This window comes from Tachysurus fulvidraco, chromosome 13 (assembly GCF_022655615.1).
Source record: "Tachysurus fulvidraco isolate hzauxx_2018 chromosome 13, HZAU_PFXX_2.0, whole genome shotgun sequence".
In the NCBI taxonomy this organism is placed as follows: Eukaryota; Metazoa; Chordata; class Actinopteri; order Siluriformes; family Bagridae; genus Tachysurus; species Tachysurus fulvidraco.
This window is the reverse complement of record NC_062530.1, coordinates 13,525,162-13,549,734: the sequence shown is the minus strand read 5'-3', so window position 1 is coordinate 13,549,734 and position 24,573 is coordinate 13,525,162. Positions and strand designations below refer to the sequence as shown.

The following is a 24,573-nucleotide window of genomic DNA, read 5'->3' as shown; positions in this document are numbered from 1 at the left end:
GTAGCAGGTGCATATTGTGTAAGTTCACATGATCAATTTTCATGTAATTAATGTACACTGTGAAACTTTTAAGAAACTATACTATGTGGCCTGGAATAGCCTTTCTTAGAACTAAAACAGACTTGGACATTTCAGAAGAGTGTTTCAGATGTTTTTTTTTTTTTTATCTAACATAAGTGCAAAAGGGTTTTCTAATTATCCATTATCCTTTTAATTTAAAAAGTCTTCTAAAAAGAAGTCTTCACCAGCATAAATGCAGAAAATTTAACATATGATGTTAAACTTTTGGAAATTCTCAAAAAGATCAGATTAGGTGCTGCTAAAAAACCCCACAAACACTAAACACAAAACATAAAAAACATGTACACTACTAGAACATCCTATGCACACAAAGATCAACTTGTGCCAGAATGATGGGCAAAAAGGTACGTGGAGAAGGAAATAAACTGCTCATGATCCAAAACGTATCACTTCATAAATGGTTCCCTTGTATATCTTGATGAGATTTATTTAGAGTTGTAAAAGTGTGTGACAATATACAATAGGCTACCTCGAAGCTGATCACAACAGGAACTGTCAGGATGATGGTTGTGAAGGACACCATTACTTGGCTTTGGATGCTCAAAACTCTGTGATCCTGGCAGCATGGGCTGTTCACTCTCGGTCCTGTTGTTACCATATCGCTGTGATAGAGATGAGGGGAAACCAAACATGAAGACAGCGGAGAAAAAAAGTAAAGCCCCACAGAGGAGGAAGCCTCCCCACCAGGCTCCAATCCAACGGGGGTCATCAGGGGTGATGTCCAGCTTGGCTGAGGACACAGGGTTGGTGCACACATAATAATAGACATATAAGAATATACTTAACATATACACAAAAAATTTAGATTCACCACTTTTAATCTCATCTTAAAATGCTTTCACTGGTTTCACATATGGAATATTTGACACTTCAATTACAGTATTTTCACTATAAGGCGCACCAGATTATAAGGCGCAGTCTCAATTACAGGGTCTATTTCCGTACTTAACCCATACATAAAGCGCACCTTATTATAAGGCGCATACTAAAACATACGGTCTACAAAAAAGGTAACAGAAGCAAAACAGTGAGTTTAGTTGAACTTTATTCTACTATTTAACAATACACAAATTATTTTTTAATCAATCTTCTCCCAAAAATCCATCAAAGTCCTTATCTACTGTGTTTTCTTAACTTGGCGCAGTACATTTTCTTGCTTCCTCCACTTCCGAAACATAGATTCATTGATGCTGAATTCTTTCGCAGCTGCTCTATTCCCATTTATGTACAACCGCATAACTGATAGACCATAGTTTGAATTGTGCCTCGTAAGCATCTGATTTTTATTAGCGGATGGCAAACCAAATTAAGGTGCATTTACCGCCACCTACTGGACTGGAGTGTGGAGCGCATAATGGTTAGGAAGAAACAAATGATGTTCTGCAACATACCAGTAGTATAACTACCGGAGGTGTGGCGAAGGTAAGCGTAATGTTCTCTGATTGGTTTATCGCTGTCAGCATACGTAGTGTATGTATTACATCCCTGTATCAGCGGGAAATGGTCCAACAGTCAATCAAGCGGAGCGCTTACCAAAGTCACACAACATTTTTACAGATTTTTGGAACTCAGTGCACACATAAGACGCACCAGATTATTAGGCGCACAGATGATTTTTGAGAAAATTTAAGTCTTTAGGGTGTGCCTTATAGTGCGGAAAATACTGTATGTACTTTTCATTCATTCAAAAAAAGGTTCAGATGTTTAGCCTGTTTAGACTAGATTGTTAGCTTCTTTCACTGTTTGTGCTAGTGTCTGTAATAGTTGATCTGTTTTGATTCTGCAGTCCCACTCCACTACTAGGCTGGGGGGGGGGGGGGGGTTGTTATAGTGGCAGAAAACATCATTACAGATTTTAAATACTAAAAGTATGCAGTTTGCAATCTGACTTTTGTGGGTGTGGAATAATTTGTCCCAATATTACATACATTTATGAAACAACAAATGCACTTATCCAAAGCAACTTGCAAGTACTGAAGGTGCAAGACACATTGTTTTATTAGAATTTTAGGTACCTTTTGTAATTGTTAGAATATTGCACTATTATTATTATTATTATTATTATTATTATTATTATTATTATTATTATTATTATTATTATTATTATACTGTCACCTCTGGGAATCCATGGCAGACCATAGGACCCCTTGGTGAATTTAAAAGCCAAGTTAGTGGCCCATCCAGTCACAGTGGCCAAGTGCTCTTTAAGTTTTGGCACCTATTTTGTGTTTTTCCTGCCCACACGAGCAGATTCACATGTACAGTACAGTGGAGCCAAACTGATAAAGGTGTCAGACAACATTCACTGCTCTACAATAATAAAGATCTAGTGCTCTCCCATGAGCTGATAAATCACCAACCCACACAGAGTCCACACAATTGGCGGAGGCACCAAAAACAAGTGGGGCAAGAGAAGGGGCCTGAAATCAAAGCTAAAAGTATCCCCTAAAAACAGGCTAATGGACAAGCTATGACTACAGATCACTTTACATTGCTTAAATCACTGTGCAATAATAACAGTGGCTTTCGATGAATATGAACACCGCTGCTAGTGAACCATGCTGTCTGGATAGAACTATACACTGCAGTAAGAGCAAAAGGAGTTTGCATTTACACAAACAATGTTACGATGCAGGTCATCTACTTTCCCAGGGAGTTTATACGGTCATTATAACAGCTTTTTTTGTATCACTGCAAGCTAACACTAGGTTAGCCATGGAGAAGCTACATCACTCCATTAGCTAGCATCTGTCAGCACAACCACACAGCATTACTATAGCAGTAGGAGACTGTAATCTTGCATCAACTTCTGTTTTGCCTAAATTCCATATGTGAACTTCTAAATTAAAGAGAAAAGAACACATTAGATGAAGTCTTCTGTAACATTCCACACGCCTACAAAGCCAGCTCTCTTCCACATCTAAGAGCCTCATCTGTCTCTGACCCTAGCATATACACCACACAGCTGCAGACAAAGATCATCCCTATAAACAGTCAAATAATGGACTAAGAAGCCACCTTTTTGGTAAGTTTTTGGTAAGTTTTGCTATGGCACTTCCTGTAATGGCACCAAAACAGTACGTGCAATAAACCAGTTTAAACAGCCATGTGTCCAGGTACTTAGTCATCTACCTGGTGGCCTTGAGGTGCCTGGCCCATTCGTTGCTGCTTCTTATTATTATTAGGGCCTGAGCACCGATGGTGCAAGGCCCTATTGTTTTTGCTCGGGTTTATTATTATTATTATTATTATTTTTTTGTTGTTGCACACATTGGCCAATTGGGGTCCCTTAACATGCTCGAAAACTCTTGAAATTTGGTACACACGTCAGAGGCGGGCGACGCTAGGCTTGGGCAAAGGCTGGAATACGGGCGTGGCGGGGGGGGCTCTGTAGCGCCCCCTGTAATGCAAAAACAAACATTTGTGCACAGATCGGGCAATTATGTACGCACATGTACGAGAGTTGGTACGCATATAGATCTCATCAACCCAATCAACTTACGTGCTCTAAACTATCAGCTCCGCCCAACAGGAAGTCGGCCATTTTGAATTATTTCGTAATTGCATGCGGTGTACTTTTAAGTAGTCCTCCTAGGAAATTCATGCGATTGACATCAAACGTGGTGAACATGATGACGAGACATTGCACTTGCTAAATTCCGAAGGAATTTTTGATATCTCGAATGGTGTTACCATGGTGAGGTGATGAAGTTATGGCGAATTCAGAGAAACAGGAAATGTCTAATATCTAAAGCAAAAAAATGTCTTCTTGTGATGACACGCGGTGTGTATGTTCAGCCAAGGATCACATCGATGTGCCTATTGTGAGTCCCAGGTATAGCGCCACCAACAGGCACCGGGAAGTGTGTCAGTCACAAAGGTGGATTTTTTCACAGTTGCATGCAATGAACTTTTAAATACTCCTCCTAGAGGATTCATGCGATTGAATCTAATGCGAAATTGCGAAGGGATTTTTGATATCTCAAACACCGTTGCCATGGCATCGTGTCAACGTTTACTTTTATTTCAGGCATATTTAAGGCTTTTGGCATGCTTAGATTAACTTGAAATTTGACATATACATCACATTGTCGGCTGTTAAGTGTGGACAAAAAGATCAGACAAAGGTGTGTCTCTTAAGTGGCTCAATAGCGCCCCCATTTGTCTAAAATGTGGGTTTTCATTTACCTACAGTGCCCAAATGGGTCAGTAACAACATAAAATAGTCCACTGATATTTACCAACTTCATGCACTTGCCCACCATGCATTGTTTTCTGGGTGGCACTGTATAGCGATAAAAAAACGTGCGAGCCATCGCTGCTTGCAGCTATATTTTTTACATTTTTTTGCACACATTGGCCAATTGGTCCCTTAACATGCTCGAAAACTCTTCAAATTTGGCACATGTCAGAGTCATGCGACACTAGGCTCGGGCAAAGGCTGTAATACGGGAGTGGCAGGGGGGCTCTGTAGCTCCCCTGTGATGCAAAAACATACATTTGTGCACAGATCGGGCAATTATGCATGGACATGTACGAAAGTTGGTAGGCATATAGATCTCATCGACCCGAACAACTTTCGCACTCTAAACTATGAGCTCCGCCCAACAGGAAGTCGGCCATTTTGGATTGATTTATAAGTGCATGCGGTGAACTTTTAAATACTCCTCATAGGGAATTCATGCGATTGACATCAAACATGCTGCCATGGTGAGGCTACTAAGTTATGGCGAGTTCAGAGAAACATAATTCAGTGTCTAATATCTAAAGCAAAAAATGTCATTGTGATGACACGAGGTGTGTATGTTCGACCAAGGATTCCGATTGCATCGATGTGCTTATTGTGAGTCCCGGGTATAACACCACCAACAGGCCCCAGGAAGTGTGTCAGTCACAAAGGCGGATTGAATCCAACATGATGCCAAGACACTATAGATGATAATTTGCGAAGGGATTTTTGATATCTTGAACGCTGTTCCCATGGTAATGTGTCAAACTTTACTTTCATTTTCAGGCATATTTAAGTTCTTGGCATGCACTTTGGGTGCCTTAAAATGCTCGAAAACACCGGAAATTTGGCACAGACATCAAATTCGTCTGCCATTAGGACCTGTCAAAGGCTGGAACATAGGCGTGGCACTAGGGCTCTTTAGCACCCCCTGAATTGTAAAAATAAATATTGGTGCACAGATCGGCCAAACATGTACGAGAGTCGGTATGTATATAGATCTCATCGACTCAAAACAAATTTCACAATCAAACCTATTAGCTCTGCCCAACAGTAAGTTGGTCATTTTGGATGGTTTCAAAAGTGCCCGTGGTGAACTTTTAAATACTCCTCCTAGGGAATTAAAAAAAACGTGCGAACCTGCTTGCAGCTATATTTATTTATTTATTTTATTATTATTATTATTATTAATACTACAGTTAATATTAGATTGAACTTTGTCATTGCACATGGGTACAAGGCAACAAATGCAATGTTAATCCAGTATAAAATGCATTGCTCTGTCCTAATAGTTTAACTTTCAATCAACAAATCAACAAACCAGTGTTAAAGATAATGTATTAATCAAAACTTTCAGTTTAGCCTAATCAAAATACATACAAAAACTTTGCACGAATGTTAGTATATACATAAATATAAACTCAGAGTTACTACGAAACAGAAATAATGGAAATAAACCGAAACTTACTGGTATCAACAAAGACAGCATCCACATAGAATTTGGTGCAGACTGAACCAAGGATGAAGCCACAAGCAGGTCCAAAAACCAAGGTTGAGAATAATATACCTTCAATTAGAAAGATGACACAGTTGTGATCAGCTGTTGGCTAAAGTTTGCAATACCATTTGGCAAACAGAATACAAAAACTGCCAAATAAAACAAAGAAAATAAATTAAATAAATTTATTGCATGAAAATATAAAAAAAATCAACATTTTTATTTCAACATTTTTGTTCACCTCATTGACAGTATATAATACTATATAATATTATAGTACATAATACCCTCAATACCCATAATCAATTATAACCATAATTTAATTATGCATACATTGATGAATGTCAACTATGTGCTGTAATATAAAATTGTAGTAAAGTTAAAGTAATGTGGCAGACTAGGAAAACCGGTTGAAGGTACCTGATTTCTGGGGAAAAAAGGCATAAATTACAAAAGTATGGATTTGTTGGACAATAACATATGACATTGCTACTTTAATAAAACAGTGTAAAATGGGCCAACACGAATTACTATTTCCATCATTTTGGTTCTACACACAAAGCCAGTCATTTAGCAAAAGCCACTTGTGCTTTAGTAGTCCTTTCAGGCAGAATACGGTATCCTATCTTCTGTCATTTCTATCTATATCAGGGACATGTGCTCAGTCAAATTTAAGAAAATGTTATTTATAGTTATTGTTATTTATAGTAAAATATCTAAAGTACTGTAGAGGTTTTAGGTAGGTGTAAAAAAATAATGCTTTAAAAAATAGAAGTTGTAGTAGGTTTTTTGTGTAACAATGAACAAAATAGAAAGTAAACGAATAGAAGATAATTAAAATCAAACCAAAATTTGTAGTGACCACCCTGCAATAATTCTTCTAGGTACACTTGCAAACAGTTTTTGAAAAAATTTGGCATCTTTGAGAACTAACCACAGATCTTCTGTGGATGTAGGCTCCCTCAAATCCTTGTCACTTCATGTAATCCCAGACATACTTGAAGATGTACAGATGAAGGTTACAGATGAAGGGCACCAATCCATCACTACCAGGAATCCTCTCTATACTGTATGTAGTTCTTAATGACATTATCTGTATATTTGGAATCACTGTCCTGCTGAAGAATAAATTTGGGTCCAGTCAGATGCCTTCCTGGTAGTATTACACGATGGATAAGTATCTGCCTTAGCAGCATTGAGCACACAATTAATCCTGCCCAATTCCATTGCAGAAATCCAACCCTAATCTTGCAAGAAACATGCTTCAATGTTGCCAGCAACAGTGCTTAGACATTTTTCCATGTCGAATGTATGGCTTTTTAGACCACATCTGCCCAAACTTCTCCAGATGAGTGTCAAAAGTGTGAACATGGGTTCCACAAGTATTTTTTTTGCTGGCATTGCTAGACATCTTCCATTAAAGCATTATGGGCCTTTCGGCTGCTTCATTAAGTTTCCTTGGTTAACCACCAGTGTTGTGCTGGTTACTAATAAATAGAAACTAGTTATCGTTACTAGTTACTACATTCAAAAAGTAACTCAATTACTTTGTTGATTACTTACACCAAAAAGTAACACGTTACTGTTAAAAGTAACTTTTTAGTTACTTTTTTAAAGAACGTTCTTTAAATGTTGTTTAACGTTGTTTAAATGCCCTTTTATGCGTTATGTTCTATACGAACACAAAACTGTTTGTTGATCTGTCCCTGGCTAACAGTCCGGTTAAAATCTAGTCGCTGTTGTTTTGCTGGAGGGGCTTGACTCACTTCAAGTTGTAACACTTTCCCTCGTAACGTTATGCTGGGGTGCCAGATAGAGATAAATACTCTGTCAAATTATAGTAAGGATTGTCAATCCAGTCAGAAGGAGAGTGAACAAAGGACACATGTATCATAATTCATGATTATCACATGCAAATTCTCAGTGTATTCATGTTGAAATGTATTTCTGTGTTATATGTCATCTTAAATTCTTCTGATTTAATGTTCTTGGTTTGAGTCTATCCTGTTCTTTTAGTGCTCTATCTTGACAGTATGAAGGAGTTGTGAGGAAGCGGCATTCTTGCATACCCCTATCTATGTTGAAAAAAACTCCTCCCCCCCGCCTTATCTCATACACCACAGCTTGTTCCATTGCATATATATTCTGTTCTGTAGCTCAGTTCACTGAGCAGCTGTTTGGAATAAACCAGATTTGATTTCACTCGTGTGGTTTGTTCTCTCAGTGCTCTGGAGCGCTCCTAACATCCTCAACAGACAGACACAGATGAGCTTCAGGAGAAACTTTCTTACAATTTGGTGACCCCAACATGATACTTCTGATCAGGTAAGACAAGTTTTGATTGACTACCTGGTTGGCAGTATTACAGACGTGTAGATTACCTTCTGTAGATAGGAGAACCGAGAAGAGCGAGCTATACAAATTTTAGTTGACTCCTCTGTCTTCTGATTGACGAATTTTTTGTGGATTTTACCGTAATCATGGGAAACTCGTACCCTAAGCCTGAGCCTGGGGAGATGCCACGAGATTGGTTTATTCCATACTTAGATAATTTAGCAGGCTGGACTGAGGCAAATCCTCAGATTCCTCCCTACCCACGGGTAGGGACTTTTGACCCTGGCTATCTCACCTCTGCATATTGTATGATATATGAGGAAATAGGCGACCCTGACTGGGATTATTTATACATGCGCGAGTGTTACGCTAAATGTATGAAATGAAAAAGATATGGGACCAACTAAAAAAGATATACGTGCCACGCTCTGTTCGAAAGGCAATTCCAAAGCCTAAAAAGATGTTGTATGGCACCGATTTGGGATCTCCTACTAGTGGGAGTGTTGAACCGCCACCATATTCTAAAGAAAAAGAAAAAAGGTCCCGTTGGCCTCTAATCGGCCTACCTCGCCTCCTGTGCCATCTCTATACCCCTCTTTGGCTGCTTTTCAAAGCAAAACGGCCCCCAAAACACAAACATGATCACGGCCCAAAATTAGAAAGGGATTACAAAACCCACCAGCAAATAAGCAGGTGAAGGATTCAGACTGGGAGGACTGGGATGATCCAGAGGAAGTCAGACCTGACGCTGGATCAGTTCCAGACCCTCCCCCTGTTAATGCTGCTTGTGTATGGGTGGCCATAGCGTCTGGTGTGCAACTTACACCTCCCCCGCCTTCTGCTCTTAAAGACATCATTAGCCTTTTACCTCCCACAGATAAACCATTACATTTTGTTGATATGTTAATTAAGAGTTCTCGTAATTGTCAGCTTACAGGAGCAGAATATTGATTTATTCTTCAGAATAAATTAGGAGACCAGTATGATGAAGAGAAACTAATTGAACAAGTCCCTGTGCTAAGACCTCAGAATGATGAGGTGGTAAATATAACGCAAAAGGAGGAAGAACAGGAGCCAGGGGAGGGAGAGGAACAGGCGCCTCCCAGGACACAGTCAATGAAAAAGAAAACTAACACCCATGTTATCTCCTTATTTTTGGAAAGACAACCCAGAAGCTTTAGATCAGCTGCGTAAGCAACTCACTAAATACCTGCTTAATGTTAAACAGGCTAACCGCAATCTCTCTCAGGTTACTAACTGTAAGCAGGAAAAGGGAGAGTCCACCTAGGTGTGGCAATATTTAGGAGGAATGGAGCTCGAACAGTCCACATTTTTGTCTAACTGCCGTCCTGAAATCCAGGGTGCAGTAAATCACCACTGGAGTGGCGGGAATCATTTGACCGTTCACGTGGCAGGAGAAAAGCTTAGAACATTAGAAGGAGATGGTCTCTTGGATGTTAGGAATAAAGCATGCTTATCTGTGGCCTCGCAGGATCAGAAGGGTGACAGAGGCAGATATGAAGGTCAGAATTCCTGTAGCTCCGGTCGTTCCTGATGTGACATCTATAATCGCTTCTATCCCATGTAGTCATGCGTACTTTTCTGTCATTGACCTGTGCTCTGCCTTTTTTAGTGTTCCTGTCGAGAGGCAGACACAGCCACTCTTCGCCTTCACGCACAGGGGCCAGCAGTACACATGGACTAGGCTGCCACAGGGTTACATCGATTCTCCGGCGGTCTTCGCGACCACGGTAAAGAACGCTCTTGCTAGCCTCTGCCTTCCCCCAGGTTCCACGGTCCTTCAATATGCAGATGATCTCCTTATCACAGCTGAAAATCCTGCAGTCTGTGAAGCAGCCACTGTAGCACTCTTACGACACCTGGCCGCCAAGGGATTCAAGGTATCAAGGACTAAGCTGCAGTTTTGTCTACCCACTGTGTGCTATCTTGGCTATGAGCTCTCTCAAGGCTCTAGGAAATTGACTGCTGACCGCATTCCGGTCATCTTGGACACGCAGTGCCCTGCAATGAAGCAGGCTCTGCAGGCTTTCCTAGGTCTCATCAAAGCTCTCTGTATGACAAGCGCCTTTCGGTCCGCCATCAAACACTCAGACTCAAGAGGCTTATACCGCCCTCAAGCATGCCCTTTGTGCGGCTCCGACCTTAGGCCTACCAGACTACTCACGACCTTTTCATTTATATGTTGCTACACAGCCAGATACTGCTTCCGGAGTTTTGGCCCAAGAGCATGGGGTATGGGGGGGCATGCGACCTTGTGCGTTTCTTTCCAAAACTTTAGACACTGTGGCTCAGGGTTTGCCTGCCTGTCTTTGTGCTGTGGCTGCCTGTGCGTTGATGGTGGAAGATGCGGAGAAAATTGTCTTATCACACCCCATCACATTACATACCTCACATCGGGTTACACAAATTTTACGAAATCTTAACACCCAACATATGTCTGCCCAGCGGCAATCTGGCTATGAGACTATTTTAATGGCTACTGATCATCTCACCATTTGCCCCATGTCGTTACTTGACACCATTGCTCATGCTTTACAGCACCTTCTGAATGCTCAGGATGACTGTATTCCCGATCCTGATCATGACTGTTTAACTGAAATAGTCACTGCTACTAGCATTCGCCCTGATCCTTCCTCCACTCCTCTTTCTACTGGTGACTCTCTCTTTGTTGATGGGTCGTGTTCACATCCCCAGGATGGGGTGTATTTATGTAGCTACGCTGTATGTCAATTACCCGATGTTGTTCTTGAACCTCACTCTCTGCCTTTTTCCTCCGCGCAGGCTGCTGAGCTCTATGCTCTAACTAGGGCCTGTGTTATTTCGCAAGACTCTGACGTAACCATCTACACCGATTCTCGTTATGCCTTCGGTGTGGCTCATGATTTTGACAGGATCTGGCAGTCATGCGGGTTCACCGCTGCTGATGGTAAGTCCATTTCACATGCCTCATTAGTTCAAGACCTCATTACGGCCTGCCATTTACCACGCTCCTTGGCCATCGAAAAAACCCGCGCGCACTCTACGGGCGACACGGAAAAAATTCATGGTAATAGCTTTGCAGATCGCATGGCCAAGCAGGCTGCAACTTCTCGCTCTCTACCGCCTGGTCTTAACCCCTCGCTGATTTCTGTGAACACCATGGTCAGCGCTCTTTTACCTGACATGGACCTCCCATCACTTCAGGCTTCAGGCCTTTACACACATGCCCAAACAAGGCCCGTACAAGTATCTGCTTGTAATGGTAGACAAGTTTTCAAGGTGGGTGGAGGCTTTTCCTTGCTGTAAAGAAAATGCCAATGTAGTGGTGCAAAAGCTGACCACGGAAATCATACCTAGATATGGCATCCCTGTAGGGCTCGATTCTGACAAATGCACTCCTTTTACATCCAAAGTGACACAACAATTATGCAAAGAGCAAAAAATTGATTGGTGTTTTCACATTACCTATCATCCACAATCATCAGGTATGGTGGAACGGGCAAACCGAACTATTAAAGACAAAATCTGTAAAGCTATGCATGCATCGCGCTCTAAAAATTGGCTACACGCCACTCATCTTAGCAGACATGAGAATGACTGCGCAGGTGAGCCTCGCTCAACTTTCACCATACAAAATTGTAATGGGGCGGCCGTTTCCCCTCCCTTGGCGTCAAGGCAAGCAGGCTGTGGGGGCGGAGGACCTAAGAATACACCTCAGTGAGTACTCTGCAGAGTTAATTCAGAAGCTCAATGAGTATTGGGCACGGGTAAATTCAAAACGACCCCAAATTCCAGTTGGCAATACTCACCCTTTTAAGGTGGGAGATCGTGTCTTGGTCAAAAATTTGGGAAATTAGGCACGCCTTTGGGTGAGACCCCGTATAGTGAACCTGCAGAAATAGTCGATGTGACTCGTACAGCTGTATTAACTGACCTTTTTCCACAGTGGATCCATGCCAGACGTTTGAAGCCAGCTCCAAAATAACAATATTTTATGAGCAAAAATTCTGTGTCTAATGATGTGTGTGTTTCAGTGACTTGGGGTAATAGCTGACTACCTTAATGGGGGTCCTCCTCTCCCAGCATCCGAGGAATCGGGTTCGGCTGACCTGCAAAGAGGGGACGGTCGGTGAGCTTCAACAAAGCAGACAAACACATCTATTGGACCAGGACTCCGCCATCATTGCTCGGCCAGAAACAACGGTGACTCCCCAGACTCTTCTGTGTCGGCTCTTTGGGCATCACCTACGTTGCAGGAGGTGCCGGGAGAAACTACGGGGGACTGAACAACAGCCTCTTCTTGGACCTGGAAACACAGCCAGTGACCAGTATGGCTGTTCTACTTCTACTACTCGCAACGCTTGGGACAGGGTTACCCGTCCAAGCTCATCCTCATGATAACATCTTTTGGCAGTTCACCAGTTGGACGGCACGACGGCATACCAACGAATCATGTTATGTATGTCAGGCCTTCCCAACATCAGCCACTACCACCAGCCTGAAGCCCCGCAATGACACAAAAATGTGCGTGGGTGGTAGTGATGAATAAACGACGCACAATAATACGCATGGACCATACCTCAAGAACACTGGTGCTAGATGGTGTCAAAATAATACTGACCAACTCTTCTGTATAAGTGCATTACGGCACGCGTTAGAACCATATTTAAGAACTAATGCTTTTATGGTTGGTTTTCAGGCCTTTCAAGGGACTCATCATCAATATACGGTTTGTGTAGAGGGAGGGGGGAATCTGTTTTTGGGTAATTTAACAATTAAGAGCTGCAATAGAACCTATGTCGCCTGCTTACCTGGGTTAGAGAATCTAACTGCGTGCTCTGTATTACATCCTGGAGAAAATGGAAGCAGGACTGGTATTGGGTGTTTGGTAAGAATGTCTACTTGTACTTACCCAAGGGGTGGGGGTGGAAGATGCGCACTCACACAATTTTCCTCTCATCTCTCTATCGTGAAGTGAGGGAGAGCCCAGAATATTCCTCATAAGAGATCAAATGTCGATCCACCCTTTCCACCCCTTGAGCATCAGTTAAAGACTAAGTTTGCTAAATTTTGGGACGCCTTTTTCCCACAATACGGCATCACACAGCTATGGAATCAGATTGAGGTCACACACTACCGATTGGCCACTTTTGCTAATGAGACTTTATTGGCTCTAGAGGGTGTTCGTGCTGAGCTTACAGCCCTTCGCCTGATCGCTATTCAGAACCGCATGGCCTTAGATATGCTCCTCGCTGAGAAAGGAGGTGTTTGCGCTGTTGTAGGCTCACGATGAGATTGGACAGGCCATTGATAGGATGAGTAAAACGACAGAGGCGATTAGAGAAGATGAGATGAGAGACCGCTCCGGGTGGGGGCTGTGGTATGTCCTGTTTGGGCAATGGACCCCTTATTTGTCCATGATTGCTCCTGTCCTGATCATTCTGTTTCTATTATTTGTTTTTGGTCCATGTATTTTCCGTTGTTTGATGAATCGTGTCTGGGCTTTGGCTGCCGCTCTCCGGTAGCCACATTATATGCCCCTTTCTATTCAACCTTCTGTTAATTATACTAATACTCATGTGTAGTTATCCTTAATAGTTATTAAGTATAAAAGAGGAGATTGTTGAAATGTATTTCTGTGTTATATGTCATCTTAACCTCTTCTGATTTAATGTTCTTGGTTTGAGTCTATCCTGTTCTTTTAGTGCACTACCTTGATAGTATGAAGAAGACAAGATAGGCTGACCTGCTTGTGAGATTACTCGCAGGACATTCGGTCCCTCTTTGCTCATGCACAGGCTTCCTGACCTTCAATGCCTGGATAAGAGATGTGAGGAAGCGCCATTCTTGCATACCCCTATCTATGTTGAAAAAACTTCCCCCCGCCTTATCTCATACACCACAGCTTGTTCCATTGCATATATATTCTGTTCTGTAGCTCAGTTCGCTGAGCAGCTGTTTGGAATAAACCAGATTTGATTTCACTCGTGTGGTTTGTTCTCTCAGTGCTCTGGAGCACTCCTAACATCCTCAACAGACAGACAGAGATGAGCTTCAGGAGAAACTTTCTTACAATTCAATAATAACAGTGCACCAATTGCATCACACCACGTAACACAATTCATTAGCAATAAACACCAGCATAAACATCATCATCATCAACAGCAAAAAGTATTCATCTCACAACCCTTCAGCACAGTTTAAATAGTCTGGAATTTAAAGGATTGTACAAATAAGAATAGGTCACAGTTACCAGTTCATCAATAATGCCACTCAATCAATTGCTTCCATTGTCAAACAAAGTGTTCAAGCAAAGTCAAAGACAGTTCAGTGGCGCTTGTTAAGGATTACCCGTACTCACAACTCCACCAGCTTTCAAGAATTAAAGAGCAGCTCCCAATCCTCCGTCCGTGTTTTATCTTCATTAATTTAACTCCATTCACGATGCGAACACTCCGTTGTACACAGGAACAGCAGCATACTCCATACACCCGTGAATTCAGTAAATAGAGTAAATTTCCGTTCGCCAACGTCACGTACCGTTGCGACAACACAAGAAACACGGCTTTCATCGAGGTGAGGCTTCCGGTGAACCGTCCTTCATGTTATCTCCGCCATTGCTCTTTTAAGCGTCTCCAGCACCTCCTAGTGATGGCCGGTTCGTGAACGAATCGTTCTTTTGAACCGGTTCTTTTTAGTGAACTGAATGAACCAGTTCACCAAATCGGACTGATTCGTTCTAAACAGTTCGCGTCTCGAGTCAGCGCTGATCCACAAGTTACTAAAGTAACTCACTTTTGGTCATGCCTGACAGCCCCTCCGACTCTAAATAAACTACATATACTCTCCCAGAGTATATGTAACTCCTGTATACTGAACTGAGACATGTTGTGCTGAGAGAACTGTGAGCTCGAGCTGTTGATACTGCACATGCGTAAATAACTGAACTGATACAGCCAATCATCAGTACACTGAACTGAGAACTGTTTCTTTCAGACATGACTGAGAACCAATGAGCTGTTGATACTGTGCATGCTTGAATAACTGAACTCAACGTAGTACTTAAAGTGTACTGAACTTAAAGTGTACTGATGGAGCGAAAGAAACATTTCAAAATTATGCTTTTTTGTAAGTTGATTAGTTTATTAACTTTATATCTTTAAGACACGTAAAACACCCACGTTTGCACATCAATGCCTGTACTGGGTGTTTTAGTTGCAAAGCTTAAATGTAAGAAACGTATTCAACTAAAGTTATGATTACAAGGAACTTTTCAAATGTGTTGAATTGATTGTATTAATATCTGCCGGCATCAGCGGGATGAAGGAATTACGTCATTGTGAATTACATTATTACGTCAGGACATAAAAGAACTGGTGAACTGGATTATTGAACTGGTTCATTAAAACGAACTGTCCGAAAGAACCGGTTAGTGGAAAAGAACCGAATTTCCCATCACTAGCGCCTACGTCATCGTGCATCTGGGACTGCCCGAGCAGACCAACATAGACTCCATCTTTGTTGTGGCCACTTTTGCCAATAACTGGCATCCTTATATTAATGAAACTGTGCCATATGTTAGAACAAAAATGGTAAAATTACAATTTAATTTGTTTTTATGAAAGTGCACTGTCACAGAGTGTGTCCACCGACACCGGGTTAGCTTTTTACTCAAATTTATCTAAAATTGACAATATTCATTATCAACTGACCTCTCTGAACACCTCTTGTTCTTTGTTTTCCATTTCTCTTCTTACACGCTCTGCTTCTTCATTGTCTAGTTTTAAACTGACACCTTTTACTGAAGTATTGCAGTTTATTCATGAATCCAAACATTCAACTAGTCAGTTGGATCCTCTCCCAACCTACTTAATAAAAGCCAGAAGCAATCACCCTGATCAACAACTCACCATAATTATATTCACTGCTTCATATCTAGTACTGCATTATCAGGACTGTCAGGCATCAAATCATCTGTATATATTACACACACTACTGCTGCTATATATTGTACAAAAGGCATAATATTGCACAATATTGTTATTTGCACTCACACACTTGTACATAACTGATCATTCATATTCTATATTCATATTTAATACTCATTCTGTCTATATTGTGTCTCATCGTCTGCATTGTCTTGTATAGTTTGTATATTATAGTGTTATTTATGTCTGTACTTTTGAGAGTCACAAACAGATGGAACCAAATTCCTTGTGTGTGTCAACATACCTGGGGTCTCATTTATAAAGCGTGCGTATGCACAAAACAGGGCTGGAAACGTACGTACGCACAAAACGGGGCTGAAAACGTACGTACGCCAGTTCCCACGCAAAGGTTGTGATCTATAAAAAAACAAACTTGACGGGAGAACGTGCGCACCTATAAGCAAACTTTGAGCCGTGCATACGCACATTCTGGAGACAAAGGGAATTGTTGACACAGATGGTGAGGTCGTGAACTGAAGTTCGATTGTAGAAAATAAATGTGAGAAGAATGATTATAAGGATTATTTGTTCATTCATTAATTTTGTCCGAACTTCTCGGGTCACGGGGAGCCTGTGCCTATCTCAGACAGGCAGGATACACCCTAGACGGATTGCCAACCCATCGCAGATTATAAAAATTAATGACATTTAATTTTCACTCCATTTCATACGTTATATCCAAAGTCTGCAAATACAGTCATGAAGCACAATCATCACTACTCATCATCGGTCCTAACTATTACCGTGTTCATTACAAAACCGTCATGAAGAAGCATGTTTTCACTATAAAATTTTCGTCTTCGATTTTTGCCCACAAATTAATTGTTAGAAACATATAAATCCTCCGGTGACCCGGGTATGTAATGCTTCATGATGGCACTGCTGGCACTGTTGGAGGATTACGCAATGGCAGAATACACCCCATTTTTAAACCCGCAGAGGAAACTCATTATAATGAGGTCCACTCTCGTTCCCGTGCAGTTGTGGAGCGTGTAATGGGCATGTAAAAATGGGCGTGTACAGGGCGAGATATGAGGCTGGTTCATGTACGAACATCTGCGGGAACATTGCTTACAGGTGTGCGTACGCACAGTTTTATAAATTGGAATATTTTTAGAGAACTAACTAGAGGTGTTCCCCAAGTTTCCGTGCTAGGCCCTCTTTTATTTATTATCTATCTCCTTATTCTTTGCAATATCTTTCATAAACACAATATTAATTTTCATTCACATGCGGATGACACACAGCTCTACCTGTTCACCAAGCCTACTTCTTTTCTTCTGTTTAAATGAAATTAAATCTTGGTTTCCTTGCAACTTTCTTCAAAATGAATAGCAAAAAACAGAAGTCCTTCTTGTTGATGTTGATAGTTTTTCATCAAATATTGATAATTCAACTGTTTTTCCTTCCCCTCAGGTAGAGTTTTGGTGTTATCCTTGATAGCACTCTATCTTTAGAGACTCATGTTAATAATGTTACTCGGTCTGCATACTTTCACCTCCGCAATATTAATTGCCTCCGCCTAATCTTGACACAACACCATTTTAGTCCATGTCCTTGTTACATCATGTTTGGATTAGTAACTGTTCCTTTTTGATTTGCCTTCAATAACAATTTGCCTAAACCAGCTCTCCCTCAATAAATCAATTCAATTTATTTGTGAAGCACTTTTAACAATAAACAGTGTCTCAAAGCAATATTAATATTTATCCCTAATTACCAAGCCTGAGAAAATGGTGGCAAGAAAAATCTCCATTAGATGATATGAGCAAGAAACCCTGAGAGGAACCAGACTCAGAAAGGAACCCATCACCATTTGGGTGATACCAGACAGTAAACAATGTATGTAAATTTAAAAGTATATAATGTAAATAATGTTCTTTCTACAACTGTTCATAATTAAGTGGAATTGTGCAAGCAAGAGCTCCTGAGCAACTAGTTTAGCATAATAGTTCGTTATAAATTTAACTTTAAATGTTCACTGAAGAAGACCTGAGCACAATGTGCACTGGTCATATTGTTTATAAATGTCAGTATGTTTTTGAAAACTACATTATATGTAAATTGCCATGAATCTATTGGACAGAAAAAAGAAATCCTTTCTTAAACTGAACGTATCTACGCATGCAGCATACTGTACCTGAACAGGAAAAAGTTCATTTATTAGACTTTAGGTTTCCAAATAAAAACACAATTCCAACACCAAGTGGCTAAATGAACAGACATGCATAAATGCATAAATATTATGCATGCAAAAAAACTGTCACAAGTAATTGCCTACTATATGGTACAAACACAACCTTGGTGGAGCCTGAAAGCTGAGATCCTGGAGATTCCAACAGTATAAAGAGGTGCACTCTTTTACCAAAACTTACAGAACCAAAAAAAATCCACTAGACATATATCCATAACAATAAATTTGCTCTTACATTTGGTACTTCAGCATTATAAATCAAAACAAAGATGGCAATTGGCCATCACTGCTGACACTCAAACTTTTCTGCACTTCAATTCTCTTGGCTGTAATGTTTCCACAGACATGTCAATACAAATCAGCCAATGTATGGATGTTTCTCACAGACTTTAGTTAAGTATTCAACACAATCACCCCATCACTTGATCAAAACATCAAACATTGACGGATCCTCCATTGAGGTCATGAAGAACACCAAATTTTTGTTGGTGTTCAACTGGCAGAGAATGAAGCTTGTCTGCCGGTTTCAGTTATATACATCAGAAACGCCTAACAGGCAGGTGTGTATGTTTGTAATAAAAGTGACTTCACACCATGATGCAGCTGTCAAATGGTTTACTTTCCACTTCTCAGGTTCTCTCATCTGTATTAAGTATAACAGACAACATCAGGTAGTAACAAAACATCTGATCTAGAAGTGCCTCTCATCACAATGAGATCCCGTGAAAGAGAGCACGCACCGTAAATTACATCAGTTCCACCCTCACGCTTACACATGACACAACTTAATTAAACAATTCTTACTAAACATATTTTTAAAGGTTAACAGTTTCATAAGAAAGGAAAATAGAACAACAAAGAAATACAAATTATACATGTAAAAAAAGAGAGAATTAAAAATAACAATAATATTGTGCTTGTGGTCACATGACCATTCATCGCTGTGCAATTTCTCCTAATACAAATTTCAAAATAAAAGCCTCGTGTTAGTGCAATTAATTAATAATTTCAATAATCTAGTGTAACATTACGTTTGCCACATTCACCCCCACTGTTTTATACTAGCTTATTGGACAACCCAACATCTTGACATACCAGCGTAGTCATTTAACCAAACCACCTTAGCTTATATAAGGTTATTCCACCCATCAAATTAACAGGTGTCCATTCAATCAAATACACTTAGAAACAACAAAAACGATACATAAGAAACAAGGTTAACTTCCAGAACAGGACAAACTATTTGAGTTAACATTGTATGTATCAGTCAAATTTGACTGATCTACACAAAAACCTACACTTGGAGGGTGAAATTTCTCTGCAGTCTCTGTAAACTTTCTACCTCTGTCTTACCAAAAACTAACAGATCATCCAGGTAACAGAGCAAATTCATGAAATTTTGATCACAGAAAATAGTCAGCATCATTTTCATGAATGTAGCAGGACTGTTGCAGAGGCCTTATGGTAAGTGGTTAGGGAGTTGACCTGCTCAGTCCAGTGGCTCGCTCCCACCCTGCTCTCCTCCATGTTCTTTCTCATCTTTTAGAATCAAGTGATATACAATAAATAAATAAATAAATAAACAGGTTAAATAGTCCGCATCTAGCCGGCTAGCACAAGTAGCCCATTAGCTCGGCTACCGCTACTACAATCTGTTGTACTTGCTCTGTAACACCATGCCGGTTACGTCTCTGTCTTTGAGTGCAGGTGAGGACGCATTGGAGCTGCACTTGGTAGAACTCCAGCTGGTTGCTGTGGAGAAGCAGATCCGCGAACTACAGGTGAAGCAGGCCGAGCTGCGGGAGCGGAAAGCCGCGCTGGAAGCTCCCCGGTCGGTCGCTCACCTGTCTCAGGTAAACTCCCAGGATGTAACTACCACTCCCTCCACCTCTACCCCGCGTGTTTCTCTGTCCAGGCCCAACACACCGATGAAGTGGCCTGCCCAGGAGCTGTTCACTCCGGCGCCAGGACACCGCAGGCCCTGGGTGCAGCAGCGGAGGACGCGTGCCGGTCCCCGGCCTAGGACCTCTCCCCCTCCACCACCGCCGGTCTTCGAGATCCCCACCCGGAACCGCTTCGCCCCCCTTCGCAAGACGGACTGCGACAACGTGATCATCGGAGACTCCATCGTCCGCCACGTCCGTGCTACGGTGGCTGAAGGTAAGGCTCGCAGTCACTGCTTACCTGGTGCTCGTGTTCTTGATGTCTCTGCACAGGTACCTAGAGTCGTGAGCAGAAACACCAAAGCTGTGGTTCTTCATGTCGGCTCGAATGACACCAGCCTGAGGCAGTCGGAGATCCTGAAGAGGGACTTCAACACCCTGGTGGAGACGGTTCGCAGCACAGCGCCCACGACGAGGATCATCGTGTCTGGACCACTTCCAACTTACCAGCGAGGAATTGAAAGGTTCAGTAGACTTTTCGCTTTAAATGAATGGTTACAGTCATGGTGTCAGGCTCAGAAACTACTCTTTATCGATAATTGGAATGTTTTCTGGGAGCGTCCTAGGCTATTCCGTGCTGACGGCCTGCACCCCAGCAGAGTTGGAGCGGAGATCCTCTCGGACCACATCTCCAGGGCGCTGAACACCTTCTGACTGGTAAACTACTCTTTAAATTTAAATCTTAATAGCCATCCTTCACCCCAGCACATTGGCACAGAAAATGCACACATAGCTCACCCTATAGAAACTGTGTCTGTTCCCCGAGCAGTGAGATCCAAAAGTAAATACACGAGAAGTTCTCGAAATAATCTTACTGTAATTAGACCAGAAAAATGCCAAAGAAACAAACAAAAACAGTTCTTAAAGTTTGGACTTCTGAACATTAGATCTCTTGCACCCAAAGCACTTATTGTAAATGAAATGATCTTAGATAATAGCCTTACTGCACTCTGCCTCACCGAAACGTGGATTAAACCAAATGAATACATCAGTCTAAACGAGTCTACACCATTAGGATATATCTATAAGCACGAACCTCGTCTGACTGGTCGTGGAGGTGGTGTCGCCACTATCCTTAGTGATTACCTCACTGTTACCCAGAGAACACAGCATAGATTTAGTTCTTTTGAAGTGCTCGTCCTTAATGTTACACTATCGCACGTGCACACGAAGAAATCCCTGATGTCTCTTGTTCTAGCGACCGTGTACAGACCCCCAGGGCCCTACACAGTTTTTCTTAGAGAATTCACAGATTTTCTCTCAGACCTATTAGTTAACTTTGACAAAGCATTAATTGTAGGAGACTTTAACATTCATGTTGACGACACAAACGACGCTTTAGGACTCACATTTATGGACTTACTAAACTCACTTGGGCTCAAACAAAACATCACTAGTGCAACTCATCGACGTAACCACACACTAGATTTAATAATATCACACAGAATAGAAGTCACTGATATAGATATCATACCTCAAAGTGATGACATCACAGACCATTACCTTATAATGTACACACTACCTATAGAACAGACTAACTGTGTCTCACCACGTTATCGACTCGGTAGAACCATTATTTCGACCACCAAAGACAGATTCACAAATAACCTGCCTGATCTGTCTGGACTTCAAACTCAAACGACCTAGATGCAATGACTAACAGCATAGACGCTATATTCACTAGCACATTAGACACTGTTGCCCCAGTCAGATTACAGAAGGTTAGAGATAAAACACTTGCACCATGGTATAATAGTCATACTCACACCCTCAAGAGAGAAACCCGTAACCTCGAACGGAAATGGAGAAAAACTAAATTAGAGGTGTTTAGAATTGCGTATAAGGACAGTATGTCCAGCTATAGACAGGCTCTAAAAGCTGCTAGGGCTGAGCACCTGAGCAAACTCATAGAAAATAACCAGAACAATCCCAGGTTTTTATTTAGCACAGTGGCTAGTTTAACAAAAAATCAGAAATCTGAACACACTATTCCATCACATTTCAGTAGTGAGGACTTTATGAGATTCTTCACTGATAAAATCGAAAGTATCAGGAATAAAATAGGTGACGCCCAACATATGAGAGCAACCAGTGACACAATCTCACCTAAGGCTTTACACAGCTTTACAAGTACAGGACAGGAAGAGTTAGATAAACTTATTACTACAGCTAAAATCAACAACATGTTCACTAGACCCCATCCCAACTAAACTACTGAAAGAAGTGTTACATAAAGCTGGTGAGCCTCTTCTTAATATCATTAACTCCTCGTTATCTTTAGGTTACGTCCCGAAGTCTTTTAAGTTGGCAGTCATTAGGCCACTCATCAAAAAACCTAACTTAGACCCTAATGAACTATCAAATTACAGACCTATCTCACATCTTCCGTTTATGTCTAAAATACTTGAAAAGGTTGTGTCTGTTCAACTGAGCTCCTTCTTACAGGAGAGCAACATCCTTGAAGAGTTTCAGTCAGGTTTCAGGCCCCATCATAGCACAGAAACTGCACTTGTTAAAGTTACAAACGACTTGTTCTTAGCTTCGGACCAAGACTGTATGTCACTATTAGTTCTACTTGACCTTAGTGCTGCATTCGACACTATAGATCACAATATTCTTCTAGATCGCTTACAATATTACACAGGTATTCATGGTCAGGCTTTAAGCTGGTTTAGATCCTACCTGTCTGACCGATACCATTTTGTAGAATTAAATGGTGAATCCTCCAGTTTACTACCAGTTAATTATGGGGTCCCTCAAGGATCAGTTCTAGGACCTCTGCTTTTCTCTATATACATGCTTCCATTAGGGAACATTATTAGAAGACATGGGATTAGTTTCCATTGTTATGCTGATGACACACAGTTATATATCTCATCAAAACCAGATGAAATAGCCACAGTGTCCAAATTAACTCAGTGCCTTAGAGAGATAAGAGACTGGATGAGCTGCAACTTTCTATTGTTAAACTCCGATAAGACTGAAATACTACTCATAGGTCCAAAAACCAGTGCACATAAACTCTCACAACTTAACTCCCATTTAGAGGGATGTACTATTACAAGTAGCTCGACAGTGAAAGACCTCGGTGTTATACTAGACAGTAACTTGTCTTTTAAAAATCATATCGCCCATACTACAAAAACAGCCTTCTTCCACCTTAGAAACATTTCCAAGCTGAGAAACATCCTGTCTGTATCTGATGCTGAGAAGCTAGTTCATGCGTTCATGACCTCTAGACTGGACTATTGTAATGCATTACTAGGTGGTTGTCCTGCATCTTTAATAAATAGGTTACAGTTAGTCCAAAATGCAGCTGCCAGAGTTCTCACTAGGACAAGAAAGTATGACCATATAACCCCAATTTTATCATCTCTACACTGGCTACCTGTTAGGTATAGAATTGACTACAAACTGCTGCTACTTACGTACAAGGCTCTTAATGGTTTAGCTCCCATGTATCTAACTAGTCTTCTAACACGTTACAATCCTTCACGCTCTCTGAGATCACAAAACTCAGGGCTTTTGGTAGTTCCCAGAATATCTAAGTCTACTAAAGGTGGTAGAGCATTTTCTTATTTAGCTCCCAAACTTTGGAATAGTCTTCCTGATAGTGTTCGGGGCGCAGACACACTTTCCCAGTTTAAATGTAGATTAAAAACTCATCTCTTCAGTCAGGCGTACACATAATACATCCCATAATATCATGCACCAGTACATCAGACCAGCACATTTTTATGAACAGCAGATATGTTAATCCCTTTCCACTGCTTCTCTCTTTGTACCCATCCCGAGGCATCCAGACACTGTACCAGCTCCCAACGTCCTCTGTGGGACGAAGCCTTTGGACATCCACTGAGCCGAGGCCGACTCTAAGAATCCTGAGACACCTCCAGTTAGACTCTGTGGTACTCAGAAGATCAGAAGTTCTTGAACCTCACACCAATACAACATTTGTTTGACTGTATATTACAATCACACCCCCAGTGTCACCCATATGAGGATGGGTTCCCCCTTGAGTCCGGTTCCTCTCAAGGTTTCTTCCTTTACCAATTTAAGCGAGTTTTTCCTTGCCACTGCTGCCTGAGTCATCTCAGACTTGCTCATAGGGGAATAAATACATACACACTGTGAACTATATACATCTAATAATAATCTAGAATTTTTATTCTGTTAATTCTTATTTCTTTTATTATTCGTTATTTCCTTTATCATTAATTATGTTTACCTTCTGCTCTATGTTTATGTTCTGTAAAGCTGCTTTGAGACAATGTCTATTGTAAAAAGCGCTATACAAATAAACTTGA

General features: G+C 41.1%; 1 protein-coding gene across 4 annotated transcripts in view; it reads right to left on the bottom strand.

The window, feature by feature from the left end:
• slco3a1a (solute carrier organic anion transporter family member 3A1a) overlaps positions 1-24,573 on the bottom strand; it is a 91,411-nt gene that overhangs the window by 19,626 nt on the left and 47,212 nt on the right. For all 4 annotated transcript variants that reach the window (XM_047822270.1, XM_027161782.2, XM_027161784.2 and 1 more), the window contains 2 exons: positions 5,778-5,876; positions 551-811 (listed from right to left, as the gene is read on the bottom strand). In XM_047822270.1, the coding sequence (XP_047678226.1) occupies positions 551-811; positions 5,778-5,876 (360 nt within the window). The remainder of the gene's footprint in view (positions 1-550; positions 812-5,777; positions 5,877-24,573) is intronic.